This window comes from Hevea brasiliensis, chromosome 10 (assembly GCF_030052815.1).
Source record: "Hevea brasiliensis isolate MT/VB/25A 57/8 chromosome 10, ASM3005281v1, whole genome shotgun sequence".
Taxonomy (NCBI): Eukaryota; Viridiplantae; Streptophyta; class Magnoliopsida; order Malpighiales; family Euphorbiaceae; genus Hevea; species Hevea brasiliensis.
The window spans coordinates 2,236,779-2,262,826 of record NC_079502.1 but is presented as its reverse complement, the minus strand read 5'-3'; the positions used below and the strand labels follow the sequence as shown (position 1 = coordinate 2,262,826).

The window sequence follows — 26,048 nt, the reverse complement described above, 5'->3', positions numbered from 1 at the left end:
CATTAAACAGGGGGAACTGTTAGTTGGTGCAGGAGATACCATTTGATTTGATTTCATTGAATGTAGACAGGAGAGTAACCTGGCTATAATGGCAAATATATGATGTGCAATTTGGATTATGATCTTATTGTCTTTAACTTGGAATTAATAATTTAGGAATTACTATTTTATGTGATTCAGTTCCAACCATGATTGAGTGTTCCTCTTTCCTTGTTTGCCCACCCCGCACTTCCTATGCCCCCAAACCTAGGTGGTGGTTTTTTTTTTTTTTTTTTTTTTAATAGTTTGTTGGTTCAAATTCTATTTTGTATCAAAACAAGAAGTCAAGTTGTTCTGTGTAGGAAAGAACCTGAAGCTAAACAGTAAATGTGCAATATGAAACTTAACTCGACTAAGCTTGATCAAATCTATTTAGGTTCAAATATATGGATTATTTTTCCCATTCCAAACGGTTTGGAGCTACATCTTTAGAAAGATCTAAGGCTGCGACAGCCAACACAAGATTTTAGTGAACGGAAAATTATGAGGGGAAAACTTCAAACTTAAATTCTTTTGATTCTTTAATCTTCTGCAAACAGGACCAATTTTGTGCCTCTGTGATAAGTGGCTCTGACCCAAAGTGAAAGGGCAAAATAAAAAGGCTTGAAGCTGCAACAACATATGATGTAGTGTACATGCTGAGAAATTTGTTTCCTCTCTTTTTCATTCCTGCAAATAAAATCTTTAGATTTCATTTGAGACATTCGCACATCAGATATTCAGGTGCTTATTATGAAGTCAATCTAGTTCTTTGCACCAGCTATTGTTTAATGGCTACTGTGACTGTGAATTCTATTGTTCTTAGGATGTTTTGCTCAGACATTTTCTGAATCTAGTACATTTTCTTGTTAGGCTCATAGCTGCTTGTTCACCGTTAGCGTTTACATCTCTAATGTGTGAATTTCTGTTTGACTTCAGACTCTTTTGATTTGCTGATTTATTAAATTATCATTTTGATGCATGAACAGTCTGTTCACTATTTATGGCTCCAGTTGTTGTTGATGTGCCTTTTGCAGATCTATATCCAAGGAAATTTACTCATTGTATTTGGTGTTAAATTGTTTTTTGTTGTATGTTTTATGAATTGTGAATAGATATGCTCCTTGAACCTTAAATTTTGGATATAGGGGAATCACGCAGGGTATTCCTATCCCATAAACCACCAAAAAATTCTTTTGAAGTATAACCCCTGTTAATTAAATGAACCTGCTACCTTAGGCGGAAACACAAATAGTTTGAAGGGAATGTCTGTCAACAATTGTTATATAGCCCATCACCATGCTCAATTTTGTTTCGATTAAACTTTGTTCTCATTTTGAGGCATTTTGCTGAACATCCTAAATATTTAAGCTAGGAGCAATGATATTAGTTGCTAGCTCGTCTAGACTATCTATGAGAAGTTATCCACCCAAACTAGAAATGTATGACACTTATGACAATAAAAGATGTTTGTTTAGTTGAAGCAAGCTTTGATCCATTTTTTGCCTTTATGGCTTCCACCCTAGTCCCCACTGGAATCCAATTTTGTGGGTGACTGTGACTTCTGTTCTGACACCGTTCTCATTGTAGCAGTTAATATGGGGGAGATATATCTATTAGTTTGTTCTTTAGAAGATTCTTTTGGGCCCATTCACTACCGGATGCTTCTGTTCAATTGCATTCTCCTCCTCACTTCTTCATTTACCTACAGTCAATATGGTAGCTGGATTACTTGGATTACATGTTTGTGGGATGTTGTTTTTACCTATGAGATTGTCATATTAGAGTAGGTGGTTTTATATTAGCATGTCCTGAATGGTTTAGCTTATCATATTGCTGTTGCTGTTATCTTTTTTGTATTTGTACATTTGCATCGAAGGTGGCTCATCATAACTGAACTGCTCTTGGTGTTCTAGGATAGCAGCAGGATTCTTTTTGTATAATCTTGAATTTCTTCTATAGCGTGGTGAGTTTTGTTACAGATGATAATGTGGAGTATATTTTTAAGAGGCAGTGGAGGTCAAATTCAAGGATTATCTTTGCTGCTTCAGGTCCACCATTTTCTCTTAATGGAATGAAGTGCCGTATAAAGCTGGCAAATTCACAATGGATGCATTTCCATTGGTGGAAACAAATCCCAAAAAGAGAATTTGAGAGATTTTTTTTTATAATACAACAGGTTAATGTATTGTTATTAGGAAGTAGCACGATAATGTTAAATTAATAGAAGTTTACAAGGCATTCCACTTTGATTTGTTTTTATTAAGATTTATCTCAAGAGATGCTCCCAGAAGTTCTACTAAAGAATGATTTTGCTGCCGCAAAGGTGACTTTTACTGTTGCAGTAGTTGTTTAGTCCATCCTCTTTCATTGGTTTCTGTTGGTCGATTTCTATTGATGGTCTATGTCCTAGATTGTTTTTCTTTGAACATCCAATAGTCTATTTTGTGCTTCTCCCATCCAGTGGTTGTTGCAGAAGCAATACTAGACTTAGTGGATTCGATGGTCCTATATTATTTGGATATATTCTTTCAATAATGAAGGGTTAGGAGATTTAGCGGGGAAGGGAACATCCACGACACTTCATTAACTTTTCTGTTGAGTGGATTGTACCCTCCATGAATAATTGCAGAATTAGTAATGGGCCCCCAATAATCTTGGATGCTTTTTGTGGGGGAAAAGAAAGCATAAGCATTCATATTATTTGATATTGATACTAAGAAAAAACAATTTCATCAGTTGGTGGATGTATGTTGTGGTTGTTTTAGCAAGGTTGGAGGAGAAAAACATTTTTGTTTCATAGAGAATGAAGAGCAAGTGGGGGTATTAACATATTGGTAGTATGTGGAGGACCCTACTAGAGATATGAATTTGCATTTATGTGATAGTTTTGTCCTTGCAGCTTCAAGGAATTTTTACTTTTTCTTTTCTGGGTTTTTGAGAAAGCACATATGCATGCCCGTGGACTAGCTTTGCCAAATTATTTGTCCCCCTCAATGCATATGGATGTAGTCTTTACGAGCTTAGGTAAGCTATAATTAGGATGCAGAGTGGGTGGGGGTCAGCGTTGCTCGGTTTGAATCGAATAAATTGAATTGAACAGTCTTAATTCAATAATTTAGTTCGATTCGTTTTACATTTTAAAAATTTAGGTTATTTCGGTTCGGTTCGATTTTAGAGAAAAAAATCGATTGAATCGAACTGAACTGAATTGTTTTATTAATTTTTAAATTGATTTATTTTTATAAGGAATTTATGAATTATATATAATTTTATTTATATAAATTATTTAATTTCATTGATTAATGGTTATCAAAGTCAAAATCATATCAAATAACTTGAAAATCAAGTTTAAATTAAAAAACTTATTAAAACTCAAAATCAATCAGTTCGAATTGAACTGAACTGAAATAGAATGGTTCGATTTGATTTGATTTTTTATTTATTACGGTTTAATTTGATTTCTAAAATATAATAATTTAGTTAATTTAGTTTTTATAATTCGATTCAGTTCAGTTTGATTTGAATCAAATGCTAAGTCCGTGTTAGAGATGCAGTTCTATTCGTTCATAAACTAGTTTTATCAATTTTTTTGTTTCCGTTTAAAGAAGTTTTCAATATTAATTATATGAAAAAAAATATATTTGAATATTAAATATTAGAGATAATTCATGTTAAACGGTCAAATTAAATAAATATCATTGATTGGAGCAGCTAATAGGTGCATATCCTGGCAGTCCGGCACCAAAACGGCTGTGGCTTGAAGATTTAACAAATATTGGCATAGGAAATATCCAAATGTGATTTGTAAGTGAGTGCATCAATACTTCCTCTTTTATTTTTTCGCTTATCTTATTAAGAAAAGTCTATGATTTCTTATACTGAATTTTTTTCTATTCTAAGAATTTTTGTAAAATCCCATTTTTGGATCTGTAAATTTTGCTTATTAGTGTTGGGGTTATCTTTTGAACCACTTAATTTTAAGTTTGAATTTCAAAAAAAGCTAATAGGTGAAAAAAAAAAAAAATTCGAGTTTAAGAGAAATTAATTAGTAAAAAAAAAAAATCATAAGGGTACGCTTTTAATTTGAAAAATTTTCCTCCCAGTTTAGAAAAAACAATGAAAAATAACCTTATAATTTATTTACAATTAATCAAATTTTTTCTCTTATTTTCTTTATATATATATAATTTTTACTTTTATTTTATTTATTCTTTTTTTTAATAAATTTCTCTACCAATCACTCAACATTGTAATTTGTTGATTATTCCATATCAGAAATTATATTTTAATTTATTTCAATAAAATCACTTCTTTTATTTTTTTTTTGTTAACATTCACTCATATCAGATTTCAATAAAATTTATAGTAAAACTATCATATGGCGTGTCTTACATGATTTTAAATTATAAAAAATTTATCTATTTATTAGATTAGATTAAAAACCCAGGGAAATAAATAAATTTTATTCCATGGTGTTTTTTACATTTATTAATCTCTATTGTTAATTAAAAAAATATTTTCAATCAAACCTTGCAAATATATAAATTTTTTTTTTATGATTTAAATCTACACTATACATAAGAGTTTTATTAAAAATTTTATTAGATTTTGATTTGGGTAATGACTGCTAGGGAGAAAAAATAAAAATAAGTAATTTTATTGAAATAAATTAAAGAATAATGATTCAATTAGTAGTAAAGTTGAGTGATTAGAGATAAAATTTACCCTTATTTTTTAATATTTAATTTGGAACACAGGATTTAAGTAATCTTAAGTTGTGGAATAATTTCAGTTTGAATAGAATTAAAGGTGGGACATTGGGAATTCACGCGTCGAGCTAAGAGCCAAAGGAGTGAAAAGAAAGTGAGACTGAAGCGTGGTGGCTTTAAGGTACCATTATACGAAATGTAGTGGTATCGCCATTATTGGGAAGCTAGAATTAGGAGATTTTCATGTTTTATAACAGATGGGCACTCCCGTTCTTTAAAAGGAAAGGTTCCCAGTGAAGAAGATCTACACCCAATATCCAATGTGCTGTGTGCCTGTACTCAGCACAACAATCAAATGATTTTGTTTTTTATATTTTTTTTTTCTTCAATTATTGAGTCATTAATTAGTTAGCAAATTTACCAAGACGTGGTCTCCTTTAATTAAGTGGATGATGCATACATCATGGGTTTTTTTTTTTTTTTTTATAATTGTAATAACATAATATATTATCGAATGTGGTGACTTAATAGTAGACTTTTTGTGGGTGGAGGTTTTCAATCTAAGTTCAATATCCTGTGGCAACATGAGCCTAAATATTGTTTTTGTTCATGTGAGGATATTGATTCACTTGGGTTGTACCCATTTTTAATACTCTGGGACTCATCTCGAATTTGAATTCGGTAGTAGATTTCTCATGGTATGGGTTAAATTAGACATAGTAGAACCGTTTAACAATGAAATCTAGATCTAAAGCCAAAGACCATGATATATATATATATATATATATATATATATATATATATATATATATATATATATATTGATTCTATTGCAACATTTCAATTCAATTTTATTTAAAAAAAAAAAATGAATCCAAATGATTTTATGAGAAAATTAGTTATTATGTATTTTAAATAAATTTTAAAATAATAAACTTCGTTTGAATTTTATTGTAAATTTAGAATAATTAACAAATAAAATGAATGTATTTATTTTTATTTTCAAAAGAAATAAATATTACTCAAATAGGGGTATTTTTAATTTTTAATAAAACTATTCATTTAAATACTATTTATTAATGACTTATTTTTAATTAAAAGAATTAAATTCTCTTAATTTAATTTAAACTTTTCAAATATGATAATCAAATATAAATTTACTTTTTTTTTATCATTAAACTTTCCAAATTTTAGCAATTAATCAAACAGAAACTGAAAACAAAAACTATTCAACCCATGGTGTGGGCAGGTGCGTGGTGGTCCAAAGGCACGAACTTTCTTTGAAAATCAGTGAGTGTAGAGAGGGTGCAATAATACCGAAATCAACATTGGCTTTGAGGTCATAGTTTCAGGCATGCCTCATGATTTTGCCCTTAGAATTTATCTCTACATAAATGCTACGTAAGGAGCTTTCTCGAGAAATTCTTAGGTCGACTCAATTTCTTCTATGATAATATAATCATGGATAAACATGTAATTTAATTTTAATTGTCTTTTTATATTTATATGATTATAGATAAATATAAAAGTTATAAAAGTGTTTTTATTTTTTGATATAAAAGACCATTAAACCGATTTGGACAAAATTCGTTTATCTTAGCTTAGACTCAGACACCTAAAGGATCCGAGTTTGGAGGCAATCTCTAAAAACGTTCTGACCTATTTTGCGAGATCGGACAGATTAGGGAGATTGGCATTCTCATTGAGTTCAAATCAAACAGATCACGCTTAATTTGCAGCATAATTTTAAGATTACTGTTACAATTTAAAGGGGAAATTGCCGAAGATTTAGACAAAATTTCATATAGTTACCATCCTAAATGCTATATAAACAAGGTAAAGCTTCAAAACACGTATGCAAATGAAAAACACTCACTTCGATTACATTGAATATTCAGTTCATAATTTGATTACTAACTTGAGTGTCAAAGTGGTTGTTAACCACCACTGGCCCTCACCTATTCTTTGACTTTCAAGTGACCCTTAATTCAGTTAGACCCAACATCCAGGAAATTCACGGCAACATGAGTTGGCACTGTCTATGGGAAAAAACCACTGGCTTTTTTTTTCCTCCCCATTTCTTATCGAAACTTTGTTCGTGGTTTTTTTTTTGAAAATTTTTGTTCTCACTCATAACAGTTTAATGGCTAATGCAGGTTCAAATTTCGAAAAAACACCTTCGAAAATTTTAGGTGACATGGATACTCTGCCAATGGCGATAGATCCATAAACGAATGCACTAGCCCATGGATAGGGATGGCAATGGGCAGGGTACCCGCGAAAATCACCCTACCCGAACCCGATTAATATTATCAAAATCCAAACCCATCCCAAACTCGTTTAAAATTTATTCTTGATTACCTGAACTTGTCCCAAACCTGTTTAAAATTTATTCTCGATTACCCAAACCGATTCCAAATCCGATTATTATTACAAAAAAAAAACCCGAACCCATTTAATTTTATATATTTTAATTAATATTTTGTATAAAAAATTATTTTAATTAATAATTTATATTTAAAAAATTAAATAATTTCATAAAATATATAAATTCTATTTTATATAAAATAACATATATAAAAATTTATAAATATTATTATAAAAATATATATTTTATATTTAATTAAGTATTTATGTAAACCGGTTTGAGAAATGGATACCCAACATATAAAACTCAAACCTGACTCGAACCCGCAATGGGTATTATTTTTGAAATCCGAACCCATCCCGAATCCGATTATATAACACCCAAATTCATTCTATTAGAGTTCGATCGAATCGAATACCCGCAAAAACCCGACCCATTGCCATCCCTACCCATGGAATCCAACCAATAGGCCTTGTTAATCCAGATTCAATTATCATAAAGATCAAGGAAATGGAAGCTATGCTAGAATCATTAAAGAGAGAATACGAGCAAAACATTAAGGGTGGCACTCCCAGATACACTAGTGGTCATACCGCCACCTCCACCCTCTATAACTACAATACCATCTGGAAAGCCAGTTGAAGAAGCAAAATCTAGAAACAACAAAGGCAGGGCAAAGAGAAAACATTTAGATGATGAAAAATCAGACTCTGAACAGAGTGGTCTTAGCCATAAAATCGCACGTGCAATCAAAAAGTTCTAGAAGAGTTCTCACTACGATGACTAAGGAATGGGAGATGGTTCACCTTTGAGTGAAGAAATATTATCAGAAGTTTTTCCACCAAAATTCAAATTACAAGCCCTAGAAGAATATGATGGCCTCTGACCCTATAAGCCATTTTGTAAACTTCCGCACAACAATGCTTTTACAAAATATTAATAATTTTATTTTTTGTAAGGTTTTTCCAACGATGCTAATAGGACTTGCCCAGAAGTTGGCACCAAAGGCTACCAGATGGCTCTATAGAAAACTTTAAGTAACTGGCAAGCTCATTCAAATAAAAGTTTACAAGCTGCATCCCACCCAGGAAATTGTCATCTCATTTGAGGAAGATTCGACAAGTAGAAGGAGAGTCTCTTAGGGAGTACATATCTAAATTCAATGCAGAAGCTGTATAGATAGAAAATCTCAACCACGAAATAGCTTGCGAGGCCATAAAAAAGGGGTCTAAAAATAACTGATTTGTGGATTCCCTAATAAAGAACTCAATAGTGGATTATGAGCAATTGATGGAACGAGCAAAAAAGTATATTATGTTAGATGATGAAAGAACAGCCTTAAAAGAGAAAAGGCGCGTAGGCCAAAGTTCAAAAAGGAGGTATGAAAAAAGACGCAGTGACTGTTGAGCCTATGGATCAGACTTGATAACCTTTCGACAAGATTGGTACTACTCTTACATGCCACTGAAAGAATCCAGAGCCCAAGTATTGATGTGAATATAGAAAAATGGCCAAGAAATCAAATGGCCACAGCAAATGAAGCCAAAAATTGCAAACCAAAGAGACAGAAAGAAGTACTATCATTTTTCACGATGATCATGAACACACCACAGAAAAATGTCAACAGTTGAAAGACCAAATTGAAAGGCTCATTCAGCAAGGAAACCTTAAAAGGTTTGCTAAAATTGAAAGGAGACAAGATAAATCAAAAGACAGGAGTTAAGAAAAACACAATAAAGAGGAGCCCATTGGAATCATTAATATTATAGCAGGAGGACCGAAAGGTTATAAAGATAATGGTAAAAGGATAGCTGAAGCAGTCAGTTTGAAGAATGTATTTTTCATCAACACAGAATCCCTCTCCAAAGATCCAATCACCTCCAGATCGAAAGACTATGAAAACATTAAAGAGCCTTATTCTGACCCTTTGGTAATTAATATTTTATTAAATAGGTACATGGTGCGAAGAGTTCTTATCGATATAGGTAGTTTGGTCAACCTAATCGCACTAGAAGTTTACGAAAAGTTATCTCACCAAAGTAATATTCCCTTTGGTTGGATTAGGAGACAAGACCGTGCCAGTAGCTAAAACCACAAATCTAATAGTAATTTTGGGTGATAAAGTCCACAAGCGTACCATATATGCAGAGTTTGTAATAGTGGATATCCCACTTTCCTATAATGTCATCTTGGGATAACCAATTTTAAATGGTAAAAACATTTTGATTAACATAGAATGGTTGTGTTTGAAACTTCCAGCCTCAGACGGAATAGCCGTGGTAAAAAGGAGCAAAAAATCAGCTTAAGAATGCTATAATAGATTTATAAAAGCAGCGAGTAAGGTCACACTACCAATCAATCTCCCGAAAATGCTAGAAAGCAGTGCCTCTCCAAAACTAGCAGATCAAATCGAAGAGGTCGAGCTCTATATAGGAAAGAAGATCAGGATCGACACCTCACTGTAAGGTTCGAATATGGATGAGCTCATCAAAACATTTGTTGAGAGATCGTCCACCTTTGCTTGGAGTTTGGAAGAAATGCTAGGGGTAGACCCTACATTTGCAGTTCATAGCCTCAATGTTGATCCAAACATCAAGCCAGAACAATAAAAGAAAAGAAAAATTATGGTGGATAGACAACAGATTGTTATAGAAGAAGTCTAAAAATTATTAAAAGTGAGTCTCATAAGGGAGGTCAAGTACCCAACATGGCTAGCAAATGTGGTCATAGTCAACAAGTCAAATAGCAAATAGAGGATATGCGTCGATTTCACCAACCTCAACAAAGCATGCCTAAAAGACCATTATCCTCTACCAATAATTGACAAGTTAGTCGACTCCACAGCAGGACATTCAATATGCTCCCTAGTAGATGCCATATCTGAGTACCATCAAAACAAGATGGATCCAAAAGATGAAGGAAAGACAACTTTCATCACAGATATGGGAGTCTTTTATTATAAGGTAATGCCTTTTGGTTTAAAAAATGCAAGTGCAACATATCAAAGATTGGTGAGCAAAATGTTCGCAAAGCAAATTGGCAAGACGATAGAGGTGTACGTGGATGACATGATCATAAAGAGTAAAAATTTGGAAGACCACCTAAAAGACGTCGCAGAGGCATTTAATATATTTGACAAAGTCAAAATGAAATTGAACCCAGAAAAATGCACGTTCAGAGTCAAAGTAGAAAGTTCTTATCTCAGAAAAAGGAATAGAAGCCAAACCTGAAAAAATCAGAGCATTATGGAGATGAAACCACCAAGAACCATCAAAGAAATTCAAAGACTAAAGGGGAGAATAACAGCTCTTAGACATTTTATGTCATGCTCAACAACGAAGTATCTGCCATTCTACAAATCACTCAAAGCAAGAAAAGAACTTCAAATAGGAAGAGAATAATCAGGTAGCATTCGATGAACTAAAATTTTTTTTAACGAACCCTCCTTTATTGGACTCGCCTAAACAAGGCAAGATCCTATATCTTTATCTTACAGTAATAGAGGAGACTGTAAGCTCAGATCTAGTGAGAGAGAAAGACAGATAGCAAGGCCAATTTACTATACAAGCCAAGTCCTGAAAGGAGCTGAACTCGACTATCTGACCGTAGAGAAATTAGCTTTTGTCATTCTATCAGCAGCCACAAATTTAAGATTGTACTTCGAGTCTCACACCATCGAAGGAAGTATGCACAAACTATCCCCTAAGGAAGATCTTGCAAAGGTTGGACATGTCAGGTCACCTATCTACTTGGTCAGTAATATTGAGAGCCTATGATATCAGGTATGTTCCTCGAACAGCCTTAAAGGCATAAGTTCTTACTGATTTCATTACCGAACTCACACCACTATCGAAAGCAAAGATAGAACAAAAAGCAACATGGAGCGTTTGGGTTGATAGAATAGCAGATACCAGCAGATCAAGAATTAGGATCATTTTGGAGGGCCTTCAAAGCATAAAACTAAAGTATGCCGCACGGCTGAGCTTCCAAGCTACAAATAATGTGGCCGAGTATGAGGCTTTACTGATCGCTCTATGCATCATCAAGGAGGTAAGAACCCCTAATGTTACCATATATTCTAACTCGCAGTTGGTAGTAAATCAGTATCAGGGTAACTTCCAAGTGCGAGATCCGAACCTGGAGAAATATGAAGCCAGAATAAAACAGTTAATAGCCCAAATTCTATCTAATATTAGAGATGTCACAATTGTGTAAGTGCCCAGAGGAGAGAACTGTGACATCGACGCCCTAGCCAAAATGGCAAAAGAAGGGTGTAAATTTATAAAATTTCATATTTTAAACATTAAATCAAAATAATAAAAAAATAAAAAAAAAAAAATTAGAAAAAATAAATTAAATTTAATTCGATTTTCATATATATATTATAATTTTAAAATATCCGAATCGAAATTATCAAAATTATAATTAATTTTTAAAACGATTGAACGCACACCCTAGGAGTAGCACCTATCTCAGCCAATCCACCTCGAGAAAATAAGTCAACCAATAATTAACCGATAAGAGATCCTCCCAATCGACATCATTTCAACATGAATGTCCTCAATTTTCAATTATCTTGAGTATGGAACATTACCCAATGAGCCTTTGGAGGCGAAGAAAATGGTACAAAAGTCATTAGGTTACAGTGTTCTCAATGGACAGCTTTACGAGAAGTCTTTCACAAAGCCATGGTTGAAATGTATCTCACTTGAAAAAGGAGTAGAAGTCCTGATAGACATTCATGAGGGACTGTGTAGAAGTCATGAAGGAGCTCAGACAATGACTAAAAAAGCATTCCAACAAGGATAGTTTTAGCCTACAGATACCAAAAATCTAGTTCAGCAATGCCAAAAATGTTAAGAGCACGGTTTCATCCCTCGAATAGAAAAGTTGATAGCGATTGAAAATCCTTGGCCATTTTATCAATGAGGAATCAATATACTCGAACCATTCCTAAAAGCTGCTAGATTCGGGCAGTATGTCATCATTGCCGTGGACCACTTTACTAAATGGCTTGAAGTAGAAGCAACACAACTCATCACTGGAGACAAGGCTATATCTTTTGTTAAGAAAAATATCTTTTGCCAAAGCTACATCCCTAAAGTCATCATCACAGACAATGGAACTCAGTTCGAATGGCACAAATTTAGAGGATTTTGCGCATAATGGGGAATTGATATCAGATTTGCTTCAACATACTATCGCAATTTAATGGCATGACAGAGGTTACTAACCGAGCTATAAAGAAGGCTAGATAAAGCAAAGGGATGATGGTCAAAAGAGCTCCCATTTGTACTATGGGCATTTCGAACAAATCCCAGATTAGCAACCGATGAAACCCCCTTTTCCCTAGCATACCTCTCAGAGGCAATAATCCCCATAGTGATCAGCATCTTAAGCTCCAGAATAGAGAATTCAAAAGCAACGATGAATAATGAAGATCTCAGATTCAATCTTAATCTAGCAGAAATAATAAGGGATTGGGCTTTCATCAGAATGGCAGAATATCATCAGAGAATGACAAGCATGTATAACCAGAATGTGAAAAATAGATCCATTGCGGTTGGCAATCTAGTTATGAAAAGGCTAGATATTTCAGGAGGCATAGCAAGAGTGGGAAAACTAGGAAGCAATTGGGAAGGACCATATGTAATTTCAAAAGTAATTCATCTAGGAGCTTGTAAGATCCCCTACCTGAGTGAGAGCGAACTCCCACGGGCATGGAATGTTTGCAACTTGAAAAAATATTATCAATAAATCAGATGAGTTCAAATTCAATCTTTAACAAGCAGTATCCGACCTCTAAAGAAACATTCGACCTCCACACATCATCACCGATTTGTAAAGATCTGAAGCGTAGAGACCTCATCTGAGGCATAAAGACCTCGTCCAAGACACCAAAACCTCATTTGAGGCATAGATCTTGCCCTAGGCACAGACCTCATCCGAGAAACCAAAAATTCTCACAAGTATCTCATTCAACATACCAAGCTCTCGGCACTAATAAAAACCCTAAAGAGTGTTACTGTCCTACCTAGGACTCAAACTTTTAAAGACCTCCAAGTTAAAGGATTACAATAACAATAAAAGTGATCTACAGTTAAACATCAATAAGTTAGCATAAACCAAGAGTCAATAAAAAAAGAATCAAAATAGAGGATGTGAACAAAAGAGTCATTTCATTAAATAAAAAAGGTAGTATAAGTCATTCGGCAGGTGGATCCCCACCAGCCTATACATCATTATTTACCCTTATAAAGCCCTTGGCCTCCTCATCCTCACTCTCACTCTCTACTCCAGCACCAGAGGTGAGCTTCTCAAGCTAGGCGAAGTTCTCATTCGGATAATGGTTTAGCAGCTCGACAAGAAGATCACTGTAAGCCTGTACATAGCGCTGGCCTCCTTTTCAATAATCTCATTTTCTTTTACCTTGAGATCTTTTACAAATTTAGCAAGTTCAGTGGCTTGACTTGCCTTGGCATCTTCCAACTCCTTCTGTAGCCAAGCTATATGCTCTTCGAAAGATTGTACTTTTTCTTCCAACTCCTACACCCTGGTGCCAGCAATGGTGAAATTATTCTTTAAGGCTATAGCCTCATTGACCGCCTTGGACATTTCCCACCTAAGGAAGTGAACTTTCTCCTTCACCATATGTTGAGTGGCAACAACCTCCAGGCTTAAGCTCATGGATTGATTAAGGAGATGGTCAATACTTTCTGGTCTTATCCGAGCTCAATCTTCAGGGAGGTATAAGGTCACTGCAGTAACCCTAGCCAAATCAATATTGCCCTTTATAGACTAGCTCCTCTCCAGAGGCCGAGAAAGCACTTAAGCATCCCTAGAGATCCGTTACCCAGACGAACCACCCCCTGAAGTGGTAGACACTTATGGTTGGCTTAAAGGTTGATCCTGAATAGGAGGAGATCAAAGGCAGTAGGTTCATTATGAGCACGAGTTGGCAAGCTCATCTCTTCATCCTGGACCCTCTTCTACGGCTGTTGTTCACCAGCATTCACAACAGTAGCCTAAGCGGTTGCCTTTTCATTAAAGAACTCTTTTTGTGGGCTCTCTCTTTCTTTTCTTTGTAGCTCTCTTAGCTTCGGTCCCAGCCATATCTGCACATAAAAAGAAGTTAGTGAGTTCATACTAAGTTGAGAGAGCGAGAACTAGGGTTTTTACCTTTTCTAGGTCCAAGATTGGTGAGTTATAAGGGGATGCGCTCCCTAGCCACTACATTGGCCAACCACCACTTCACTTTGGCACTCACAATATCAGCATTTAAATACTGGCAGGTGTTGGCCTGACTTTTCAATTCCAAAAACACAGCATCCTCATCCAGATTCAGGACGATCTTTCCTCGAGGTCTCTCGGCCAGATAGTTCCAGCTCCTCGGAACACCTTCGAAGCCATGTGGATCTTTGCTCCGAAGTGCAAAGAATTTATCTTTTTAATTTTTTAAAGAGGATGGGAGTTCAGTGAAGAGCCTGCAATTTGACTTCACGTAAAAAAACCAGTATTCATTTTTTGCCTCCCAAAGCGATGTAGAGCAGTAAAGGTTTTTGCAGTAGGAATCAGATTTTGAGCTCGGCGCAGACCTTGAAAAGCCACTAGAGTTTGTCAGGAGTCCAGATGAAGTTGAGCCACACAAATGTGTTGATAATTCAGCACATCCTTATAAATTTGCTCCAAGGGAAATCGTAGACCGGCCTTTAACTGCTCTTCATAAACTATGATCTAATCTCTTTCTTCAAAGCTGTGATCAGCATGAAAGTTCCCATGACACTTGATTAGCTTAAACAGATCCCCCAAGAGATTGAATTTTTCACTTATTCGGAGAAGATCAGAGGATAGCAGAACTGACAGAACTTTATCTACCGGAAGTGACTCTTTTCTCTGCTTCTGAGTTTTCTTTTTGCTAGGATCAGTAGAATTATGAGAGTTTGGCTTGGTTTGCACTTCACCTGCATCAACCCTCCCACTAGTTCCCATGTTCTCATTAGTACTCCATGAAAATTTAACAAATGGAGTATTTGCCGTTCTTTGGCTATCGGTATTACTCATCCTCAAAAGAAGAAAAGAAGAACAACAAAGAAAAAGAGAGATAAGAAACAAAGAACACTACTTTTCACTAGAAGAAGAAACTTCATCGGAGTCTCAACTAAGGTTGCAAAGTCACCGGCTGGAGGAAATTGAGAGAATTCAGAGAAAGCGAATAAAGCAAAACTCACACAGAAGATACATCTATATATAATGGAGAGCATTAAATGACAGAAAATTCAAAACATCGTCAAAATTTTCATCTCAAAGGCTAAAAATGTCCATTTATCTCTTGCAGCTTTTAAGAGAAACGCCATCAATGCTCATCAAGTTTTGAAAAGTCATCATTCTTCTGAACCTAAAGATTCAGACTTGATGGGGGGGACTAATGATATAAAAGACAAGCTGATCTGGATAGAGTTCGCCCCATATGAGCTTAAACTCGGACACCTAAATGATCCAAGCTTGGAGGTGATCTCTAAAAGTGTTACGACCTATTTTGAGAGATCGGATAGATCAGAGAGATCGACACTCTCATTGAGTTTGGACCAAACAGATCACGCCAATAATCATGCCTAATTTCCATCATAATTTTAGGATTATTGTTACAACTTAAATGGGGAATTGGCGAAGATCTAGCCAAGATTTCATATAGTTACCATCCCAATCACTATATAAACAAAGTAAAGCTTTAGAAACAGGTATGCAAACAAAAAACACTCACTTCAATTATATTAAATATTCAGTTCATAATTTGATTACTGACTTGAGCGTTGGAGTGGTTGTTAACCACTACCGATCCTCACCTATTCTTTGACTTTTAGGTGACCCTTGATTCAGTCAGATCCAAAATTCAAAAAATCCACGGCAACATTATTATTTCTTTAATTTTTAAAATTATAAATAAATATTAATAATATAAAGTGATTTAGTTGTTTTAGTATATGAATAAGGTTTCAAGAATCTCTCGGATGTAACAATACCAAAAACAACACCAGCTTTGAGGTCATAGTTTCAGGGATGCCTCATGATTTTGGCCTTAGAATTTATGTCAACACACATATTAGGTAAGGGTAGGGTAACTATAGCTCACAGATTAGCTTTCCTTTTGAGTTCCTTATGAGGTGTGGAAGTGAATCGATGGAGGTGGAGGTTCTGGGCATGTGAAATATGCATGCATGGGCTCCCTTTTCTGACACATAAACCTACGTACGGTGGCCATGGCATTGATTCCACTTTCATTTCATGCCTTTATTTCTCCTAACATCCCAAATGTTATACCAATAATGCTCTTCCAAGCAGATCTAATTACCTACCTATATCTTGGATTCTTATAAATCAAAGAATGTGAAAAACAAAACCCACTCAAGATCTTGAAAGGGTTTTCCTAAAATTATAAGGAATGAGATTCAAATTCTAGATGATGATATCTATTCTAAGATAGATTTACTTTTACTATCAGATTAGATCACTGGTTAGTAATTATATATTCTCATGTTTAGTCATTAATTAAATTACAATGATATCTATGTATTTGAATAATTTCGCAGTCATACATTACATATTACAAAGCAAAGTCACTACAAATTTATGTAATTGCTTAGGTCATAACCAGGAGTGATACGTATGGTTAATTAACCACTAATCAAGGTTGGCAAAGTAACCATGCACACTTAACCCACCCAACTAGCAACTACTACTACCTATATAAAAAACAAACCCACATGCAATTCCTTCCATGACAAACGTCCATCACTACCAAGAGATCCTACTAGCAATTTTCCTCGTTTATCATCCCCTTTAAAGTTTTCAAATGAAGACTACTTCCGTAATAGTCCACCTTACTTTCCTTATCTTTTGTTTAGCAAACGCACACCAAACCCCATGGCCTATCACTGTTCTTCTTTTCTCTTTCTTTGCTCTCTCTTTGAACCACTGGTTAGTCCCTGGAGGCTTTGCATGGAGAAACCACAATTATCATAAAAAACTAGGTGGTCCAACTGGTTGGCCTATACTAGGAATCTTGCCTCAAATGGGTTCACTTGCTCATCGCAAATTGGCTGCCATGGCTAGCTCATTAGGTGCAACCAGGCTTATGGCATTCAGTTTAGGCACAACTCGTGTGATCATTAGTAGCCATCCAGAAACAGCCAAGGAAATCCTTTCTGGGTCCGCTTTCTCTGACCGTCCTATAAAGGAATCAGCTCGTTTGTTGATGTTTGAACGTGCCATTGGTTTTGCTCCCTCGGGGAACTACTGGAGAAACCTACGTAGAATTGCTGCAAATTACATGTTTTCCCCTAGGAGAATCTCTGCCCTAGAGCCACTAAGGCAACGTTTGGCTGATGAAATGGCAGTGGAAGTGAGAAAGGAGATGGAGGAGAAAGGGATTGTAATGTTGAGAGGGATATTTCAAAAGGGTTCTGTAAGCAATGTACTGGAGAGCGTGTTTGGGATCAGCTACTCCTGTTCAGAGAAAGAGCTATTAAGCACCATGGTTAAAGAAGGATATGAGTTAATTACAATGTTTAATTTGGAAGACTATTTTCCTATAAAATTTTTGGACTTTTATGGAGTGAAGAGAAGGTGCTATGAATTGGCGGGTAAGGTTAAGAGTGTTCTGGGTGAAATTGTAAGAGAAAGAAAAGCAGCTGAGGACTTGAATAGTGGAAGTGACTTTCTCAGTGCCTTGCTTTCTTTGCCTGAGCAGGAGCAGCTAAGTGAATCTGATATGGTGCCAGTTCTATGGGTAAAGTCTCTCTCCTTCTGCCAACAACTTTTTTCACATTTTGATCCTTGGAATAGCTAGCTATACTGATTACATAATAGGTAGCCTTTATAGGAAAATTCTTTCGAGTCCTGACTCCTGATGAATCATATATTCTAGCAGAGTCTAGTTATTATCTTCACTATCTCTCCACTTTTAATTCTTTTCTCCAATTACTCACACTTTCTTTGAATTTCTTTCTCACGTGGTATGACGAATTTTTAAATCATTTTCTTTAAGCTTTCCTTTGTCATTTCTAATACGTAATTCATTGACAAATTTTCCCTTTCCTCCTTTCTTTTTGAAAATATTGAAATGAAATTGTCTTGCTACAATGCCCAATCCCACTTCCCATTTGATTTATCTAGTTTTAATTTGATGGTTGACTGCTCAATATATCAGGTTTGTAGAATATATATTTGAATATTTGTTTTTAATTAAAAATTAATGTATTAGGCAAGTTTACATGCAACAGAGAAAACAATTCTCACTGTTGGATATATTATTTCGTGGCCGTTTACCAGGAAATGATATTCCGAGGGACAGACACAGTAGCCATACTTCTGGAGTGGATTATGGCTAGAATAGTAATGCACCAAGAAATCCAAGCAAAAGCTCAGCAAGAGCTAGACACCTGCATCGGCTTCAACAGGCAAGTTCAAGATTCTGATATCCCTAATCTTCCCTACCTCCAAGCCATAGTCAAGGAAGTATTAAGAATGCACCCTCCTGGCCCACTACTCTCCTGGGCCCGCCTTGCAGTGGAGGACGTCCACGTCGACAAAGTCTTCATCCCAGCTGGCACGACGGCGATGGTTAACATGTGGGCGATAACCCACGACCCATCCATCTGGAAGAACCCATGGGAGTTCAACCCGAATCGGTTCTTGAAAGAGGACGTGCCAATAATGGGTTCGGATCTAAGGCTTGCACCATTTGGATCGGGTCGCAGGGTGTGTCCAGGGAAGGCATTAGGGTTGGCAACGGTGCACCTGTGGCTGGGGCGGCTTTTACACCGATACAAATGGCTGCCGGCACAGCCGGTAGATTTGTCCGAGTGCTTGAAGCTTTCCCTTGAAATGAAAAAACCATTAGCTTGTCGCGTGGTTGATCGCTGGAGCAAAACGATGTCGTAAAAGTGTCATGATGAAACAAATAACCGGTGGGTCAAGTGTAAAATGAAGTGGTGGTAGTAAAGGACGTGGTGGCGCGCACTACGTCTAGAGTTTGTGTAATAAACATATTATTAAGTGGGTCAAATCAAAGCAAAGCTTCTGTTTGTTATTGGCCAACCTCAAAGCTTGTAATAGCTAATTATGTGCTTTACATAATAATTGATATTGATGGCTGTAAATTACTGTTTGCTTTATGGCATATATGCCTTTAATTGGCTCTCTAATTCTTCTTTTCTCGATTATTCTTCACCACAGAAATCGAGAACTCTCTGGCTTTCCTTCTCCACTTCATTTTTAATCAAAGAAACACGAGAACCAAAATCCCATAATTGTCAATAACCATCCCCTCAATTTTTCATGGACCTGTTTCGTATTATTTTTTAAAATATATATATATATATATATATATATATATATATATATATATATATATATATATATTGACAACAGTAAGGTAGGGGGAGGGTTATAGTTCGCTAGACAAAGAGAGGAAATGCAAAAGAAAATACTAAACGGACAACAATAAGGTGAGGGTGACAGTGTTGTGAGTGAAGGGTGATAGTTTTAAATGTGCGTTTGTGTTCTCAAATGTTAATAGAGTTAATATTACATAATTTCACGTGACGCAATTTAAGAAAAGGTAAATTACAAGTTAATTTTTAAAGTTTACTTAAATTTATAACTTAGTTTTTATAATTTTAAAATTAAATAATTTAGTTCGTAATATTTTAATAAATTTATAAGTTAATTCATACTGTTATAATTTTAATTAGTTTATATTAATTTTAATAAAAATATTAAAATATTCTTAATTATATTTTCAATTTGAAAAGTGCTTGAAGTTTTATTTTATAGACAATTTAGTCTCACACCATCACAATCCTTAGTCCCGACCATTGTAACATGTGTTGCCCATAAGGGGCATGATGACTTGAAGTCATCCTCACCTTCCTCTAGCTTATCTTGACAGTTTAAGATTTATTTAAACATACAATTTAATCTATATAATTTTAATACCAAACAATTTAATTTTTAATATTTTAATAAACTTACTAGTTAGTCTCTGCAATCATCATTAATTTCTTATTAAATTTAGTAAAAATAATTAAAATATCTTTAACTCTATTTTTAATCTAAAAATAATTATAAATTAATTTTTTAATTTATTAACAACTTGTGCCCAAATTCATATTTTTTTCCCTTTTTCTTAAAGGCCTTTTTTTTTGTAAATAGTTATAATATTTAAGGATCAATTTGTTAAATATATGGATAATTTTGTAATTAAATAAAATTTGTAAGGACCTTAAAGTAATTAATTCATATTTTAAATAATTATAATTTTAATTTAATAGGAATCATATTTTAAAAATACAGGGACTAAATTATTAATAAAATAAAATTTAATAGACTAAATTATTTTCAATTTGAAAATAGAGTAGTTAAGGGTATTTTAATTATTTTTACAAGAATTAACAGTAACTTAACTAAAATAACCAATGACAGAGATTAACTTATAAATTTATTAAAATATCAATATCTAAATTACTTGATCTTAAAATTATAGGGATCTAAATTGTAAGTTTAATTAAATTTTAAAGATTAAATTATGATTTACCCTATTAGAAATTTAGGTTTATTGTTAAGATTCAAATAATTTAATAGACCAATTGACTTTGAAAAGAAAAATAAGACCAAATTGACTTTTAAACTAAAAATTTAAGGTGTAATTTAAACTTTTATACCCTTTATTTTTCGGCTAACATATGCTAGGCAATGATTCTTGGAATGCAGCTTTTGTTTCCTAGTTTTATTCATTGATTGGGAATTTTGGATACAATAATGAAGTTTGTCAAGTTCTATTATTATTATTATTATTATTATTATTATTTGACGAAATTCAACTTATAACCTCACAATCTTTTAAATGTTTAGAACCATTAAATCAAAATTTATTAATTTATTATCGATAATACATTGGAGTAGGCAATATATATATATAAGTTACTCAATATTATCATGTAAAAAAAATTAATCAAACTTAATTAATATAATGTATTTATAAGTGACCTAACATTATCAGATAAAAAAAATAAATCCAACTAAACTCAATTCTAAAAAATTTTCAAAAGCTAACTCAAAATGAAAACCCTGGACTAACGTGTAACAGCACATACTCCAAGCCCCTAATGTTGAGAAAACCTTCGACTCTGAAACCTGATATAAAAGGATATCTCACGTCACGTCCGATGAAAGTTACAATCCATTCCGACACCGTTTCTTACCCTCACTGTTTTGCAGATCTTGGAATTAATCATTCATACTCACCCTTGGAGGACATAGTTATCAGTTACTATTAATAGTGATTTATGAAGAAGACAGGAGATTACCAGTTTGCCAATCAATGAAAGCCAAGTAACTTTACAAAATGCACCAGACAAGACATAAAGAAAGAAACGGGGGAAAAAATCCTGGGAATGTATTTTTTTTACTGAGAGGTACTTGAGAGCTAGGTAAAGCAAACTTCCAATCATAGGTCAATTACTTGCCGATTCTTACAAGAATTATAAATCATTAAACACAGATCAGTTATGTCTTCTTTATTAAAGTTAAAAAATATTAACAAGTCATAATTGGATTTGTTGCCATTGTTCGTTTGCTCTACCACCTCTCTTTTAATAAAGCCTCCACTTGAGAATGGCTTATGCCATTTCTGTCAATACTTTGGCTTCTGGGTTTATTCTTTATTTTTGTACGGATGTGAAGAGGGTTTTAGCCATAATTGTTGTAAACAGATCATCATAAAAGCTCCACGATGGCTTTATTTCAAAGTCATTAGATTCTCTTTCATTGTGAAATGAAAGTCATTGATTATTTTTGGTACATTACTATTAGTGATATTATCGAATCAAAGATTACAAGTTTTCCTTTTTTTTTTTTAATATACTTTTCACATCTAATCTGACTTAATTTTTTAATTAAATATATATTATTTAAATATATTCAATATATATATACCTTCACTTTTAAAATAATAAATTTTATTATTTTATTTTTAAAATATAACTATTTTTATATAAATGTAAAATTTATTAATTTTTAATATGCTAAATATACCCTATAATTTATTTTAAGTTTAAATCTCTACATCATTAATTCACACTAATCAATTAAATTAAATTCTATTAAGTAAAGAATTACACAATGAAAATATTGAATTAATTATATTTATTGGGATGAATCAATAGAAAATATTCATTTCATTAATTTATGGGTTTTATCTATTATAAAATATTTGAGTTTCTTTAAAAATAATAATATATTCGTATCTCATTTTAATTAATTTTATTATTTTTTATATTTTAATTATTATTTAATTTATTATAATTCCAGCAATAGAATCTAATAATAGCATTGTCGTTATTGGACAAATCATGCTGGTTAAACTTTGTACATAATGGTCAAGATATCTTATGGCATTACCGCTAAAGCTTAGGCTTTTAATGATCCAAATCCTGCTTTCTTTTTCTTTCTCTTTATCCTTACAGCTAGAAAGGCCTAGACCTTTAGCCTTTAAAAAAAAATTAAAACAATAAACATGCTCCACAAAAGGCAAAGGACCCCACCTTGTGGCATCTCTCAAAGTGAAACGTGGCCGCGTTTCGATCTGTGATTGGCCCGCATGTGGCGGCTCCAATAAAAAAAAGGCCGATTGGCTTACACGATTTGCAAAGGTCTCTTATGTTTGTCGATGTTTTATTTGTTGGCGAGTTTTCTCATCCACTAAATTTAGATTTCAAGTGTTTAAGTATGGTTTAATTAGGGTATCATGCAATGCTAATTATAGATTTAATTAATTAACTAATTAATTAGTACACATATACAGCCTGGCTTGGTTACCTTTTCCCTTTCACTTGATAATGAAGCTTTTTAAGTTTTGATGTATATTAAAAAGAAGAATCGTTGAAAGTCGCTTTTCACCATTATCTTTAGTTATATCTTATTGATAAATGAGCCAACATAATTTGTAGGTATTTTAATTTTTCATTAAATTTTTATAAAATTCAAAGAGTATAGTAGTTATATTTTTATGAGTTTACTCGTAAAAAATAGTTTCATTTTCTATTTAAAAAAAATCTTAATTTTAATTTTTCAAAGAAAATAAAAAAAATATGAAAATTTTATTCAACTTTCAATAGTAAATAATGGTTTTTAAATTAAAAAATAATATATATATATATATATTCATATCTTTTATAATTTAAAAAAATAAATCATTATAAAATACATTTAAAAATCATTTTATTACTAAGTTATTTTAATATATGTTATTCATTTATTTTACAATAATATAATTAATTTTTTATAATTATAAATAATATTTTCTCAAACATTTATTAATTTTAATCATGAAAAAATATGATATAGTTTTATTTGTAAAAAAGCTATTGTTTTTCATTTGGAGAATATGACTTTTGTTATATAGGGAAACAGGAAAAATGACTTAAAGCTTTTATCAAATTTTGTTAAATTTTAGAAAACTAAAAAATTAGCTTTCTAATTCTATTTTAGAAAATTGACACAATTGAATATAAATTTTATTTTTCAGTTCTCTTAAAAAACTTTTTTAGAAAAGGACTCTAATTTTCCATCAACAAGCAAATTTAAGTGAGTTTTTAAGTCAAAGTCAAAGTCAAATAATACATTCGCATTTTTATATAAATTTTATATATATTATTCGATAAAACTTATATTATAAATCAATAAATTAAATATATTAGTCAATTACTTATGACCGCAGCTAATATTTTTCATACATAAAAAAAACTTATATATTAAAAATATTTTTTATGAAAATATTTTTTATTATTTAATTATAATATTAAACTAATATTATGTGCTTATATCATATGTTTATAGTCACTAAATATCAATAAAGAATAAGTCGTATTATCAAATTGTATTAATAGAAAGTCATTATCCATACTTAAAAATTTAAAGTTTTCAATCAAAATAAATCAATCATCCATACTGTATTTTAAATTGTCAAATAGCTTGTTCAAATATTTAAAAAAAATGAGAGAATAAACAAGGCTCAAGTAATTGAGAGAACTATACTTTAATATTGAATAGAGAACTTCAAATATGTTTTTAATGGACATAAATTTAATAAAAAAATTTAAATTTATTTTAAATAGATATAAATATGAGATTTTATTAAAAAAATTAATAAAAAAAATAAAGAAATCAATCTGGAATAGTCACGGATGAGAAATTTTTTTAATAAAAAAAACAGAAAAAAATAAGAGAAGAAGAGTTGTTCTCAATTTTTATTAAAATATTAGTGTTGATCACGACATATATATATATATATATATATATATATATATATATATATATATATATATATTAAAATTTCTTTTAGAAGATAGGTTTATAATTTATACCTTTTGGGTCCTTTAGGAAGCCCACTTAGCATGAAAATTGGGTCCATTACTTAAACCTTAGTCCGATTGATGGGGGAGGGATGGCCATTGGGTTTTAATTCTAAAGGGTCCAATTGGATTTTGATGAACTCGACTTTAACATAGGGTGGCAAATAATAGGATACCATATAAATCACCTATTTAAAAAATAAATTTTATTAATGTTCTATTTATTTTGTAAAAATAGTTTTTTATTTTTTAATATTTAAGACACTTAAAAAATTATTTTATATAAAATATTTTTCTTATCAACTAAAAATAAAAGTTATTTTTGAGAAAAATTTATCTTTCAAATAAAATTATTTTTTAAATTTTGATAATTTTATTAGAGTGTGAAAATATTTTACATATATGATATAAATATATATAATTAATTTAAAATTACAATTAAATAATAAAAAATATTTTTAAAGAAAATATTTTCTTACAAATAAGTTTCATGAAAAAATATTTTTTAAAAAATAATTTTCATTGAATATATTTTTTTATATACAAACTATTTTATATGAAACAAATAGAGTTAATATCTATAATATTTAAAATCATTCTAAATTTATTAAAATTCATCATAAACCATTTAAATCTAATTATTATTATTCAAAAAAAACCTAAATTCATTTTATATATTTATGACTTTATGTATATAAACATATTTTTATTATAATATTTTATAATTTAAAAATCTTATAAATATTTAAAACTTTATTTATTCAAAATATATTATTATAAAATATCTATTTTATATTTAATTAATTATTTATATTAAATCCAACTGGATATAATTTCTAAAATTCAACTTGTGTCAAATCTAATAATATAATATATGTTATTAATGAAACCAATTAATTTATTTTTACATTTTAAAAAATATACTATTAGTTATATATATATATATATATATTTTTTTTTTTGTTAAATTTTTTAGTCTATTAATTAAATTTTTTATTAGTCAATGACAATCAAACTATTATTTAATTATTCTATTTTAGTAAAACTAATTAGCAAGTTATTATATTTTTAAAAAAATTACTATTTAATATTTTTATTTTAATAAAATTAATTAGTTGACATATTTATTTAAAAAAATATTTAGAAAAATATATTTTTAGATGAAAATAAAAATTTTATTGTGTGAGACAAAATATATTTTTATTTTCTTAATTATTAAAGTATTTTCATTCCATTTTATATGCATTATTTTTTTATTTTTTCTATTGAGAAATAATTTTTCAGATTATGGCTTTAAATAGTTGGAGATTTAAAAAACCGATAAACATTTTTGCTCAAAATAATTTACACAAATTTTTATTAAAAATTTTAATAATAAATATATTTATAAATTATTTTTATTAAACGTGTTTTTAGGTGAACACAATAATTTTTTAAAATTTAAATTTTAAATATTTATAAATTTAAAATAATTTATAAATATAATATAAAAATTATTATTTAAACTCGATCACTATGAATTCAAAGCATAAATATATA

General features: G+C 31.7%; 1 protein-coding gene across 1 annotated transcript; it reads left to right on the top strand.

Annotated features, from left to right (window-relative positions):
* Positions 1–16,865: 16,865 nt before the first annotated feature.
* On the top strand, positions 16,866–19,256 carry LOC110634944 (cytochrome P450 78A4). Its single transcript, XM_021784102.2, has 2 exons — positions 16,866–17,884; positions 18,427–19,256. Exons 1-2 carry the CDS (start codon positions 16,949–16,951, stop codon positions 19,036–19,038), a joined length of 1,548 nt encoding a protein of 515 aa, XP_021639794.2. The 5' UTR covers positions 16,866–16,948; the 3' UTR covers positions 19,039–19,256.
* The last annotated feature ends 6,792 nt before the right edge of the window (positions 19,257–26,048 follow it).

Coding starts and splice junctions, on each gene's coding strand:
- LOC110634944 (XM_021784102.2), top strand. CDS start 16,949: ATGAAGACTACTTCCGTAATAGTCCACCTTACTTTCCTTATCTTTTGT. Junction 17,885..18,426: donor ATATGGTGCCAGTTCTATGG/GTAAAGTCTCTC, acceptor GCCGTTTACCAG/GAAATGATATTCCGAGGGAC.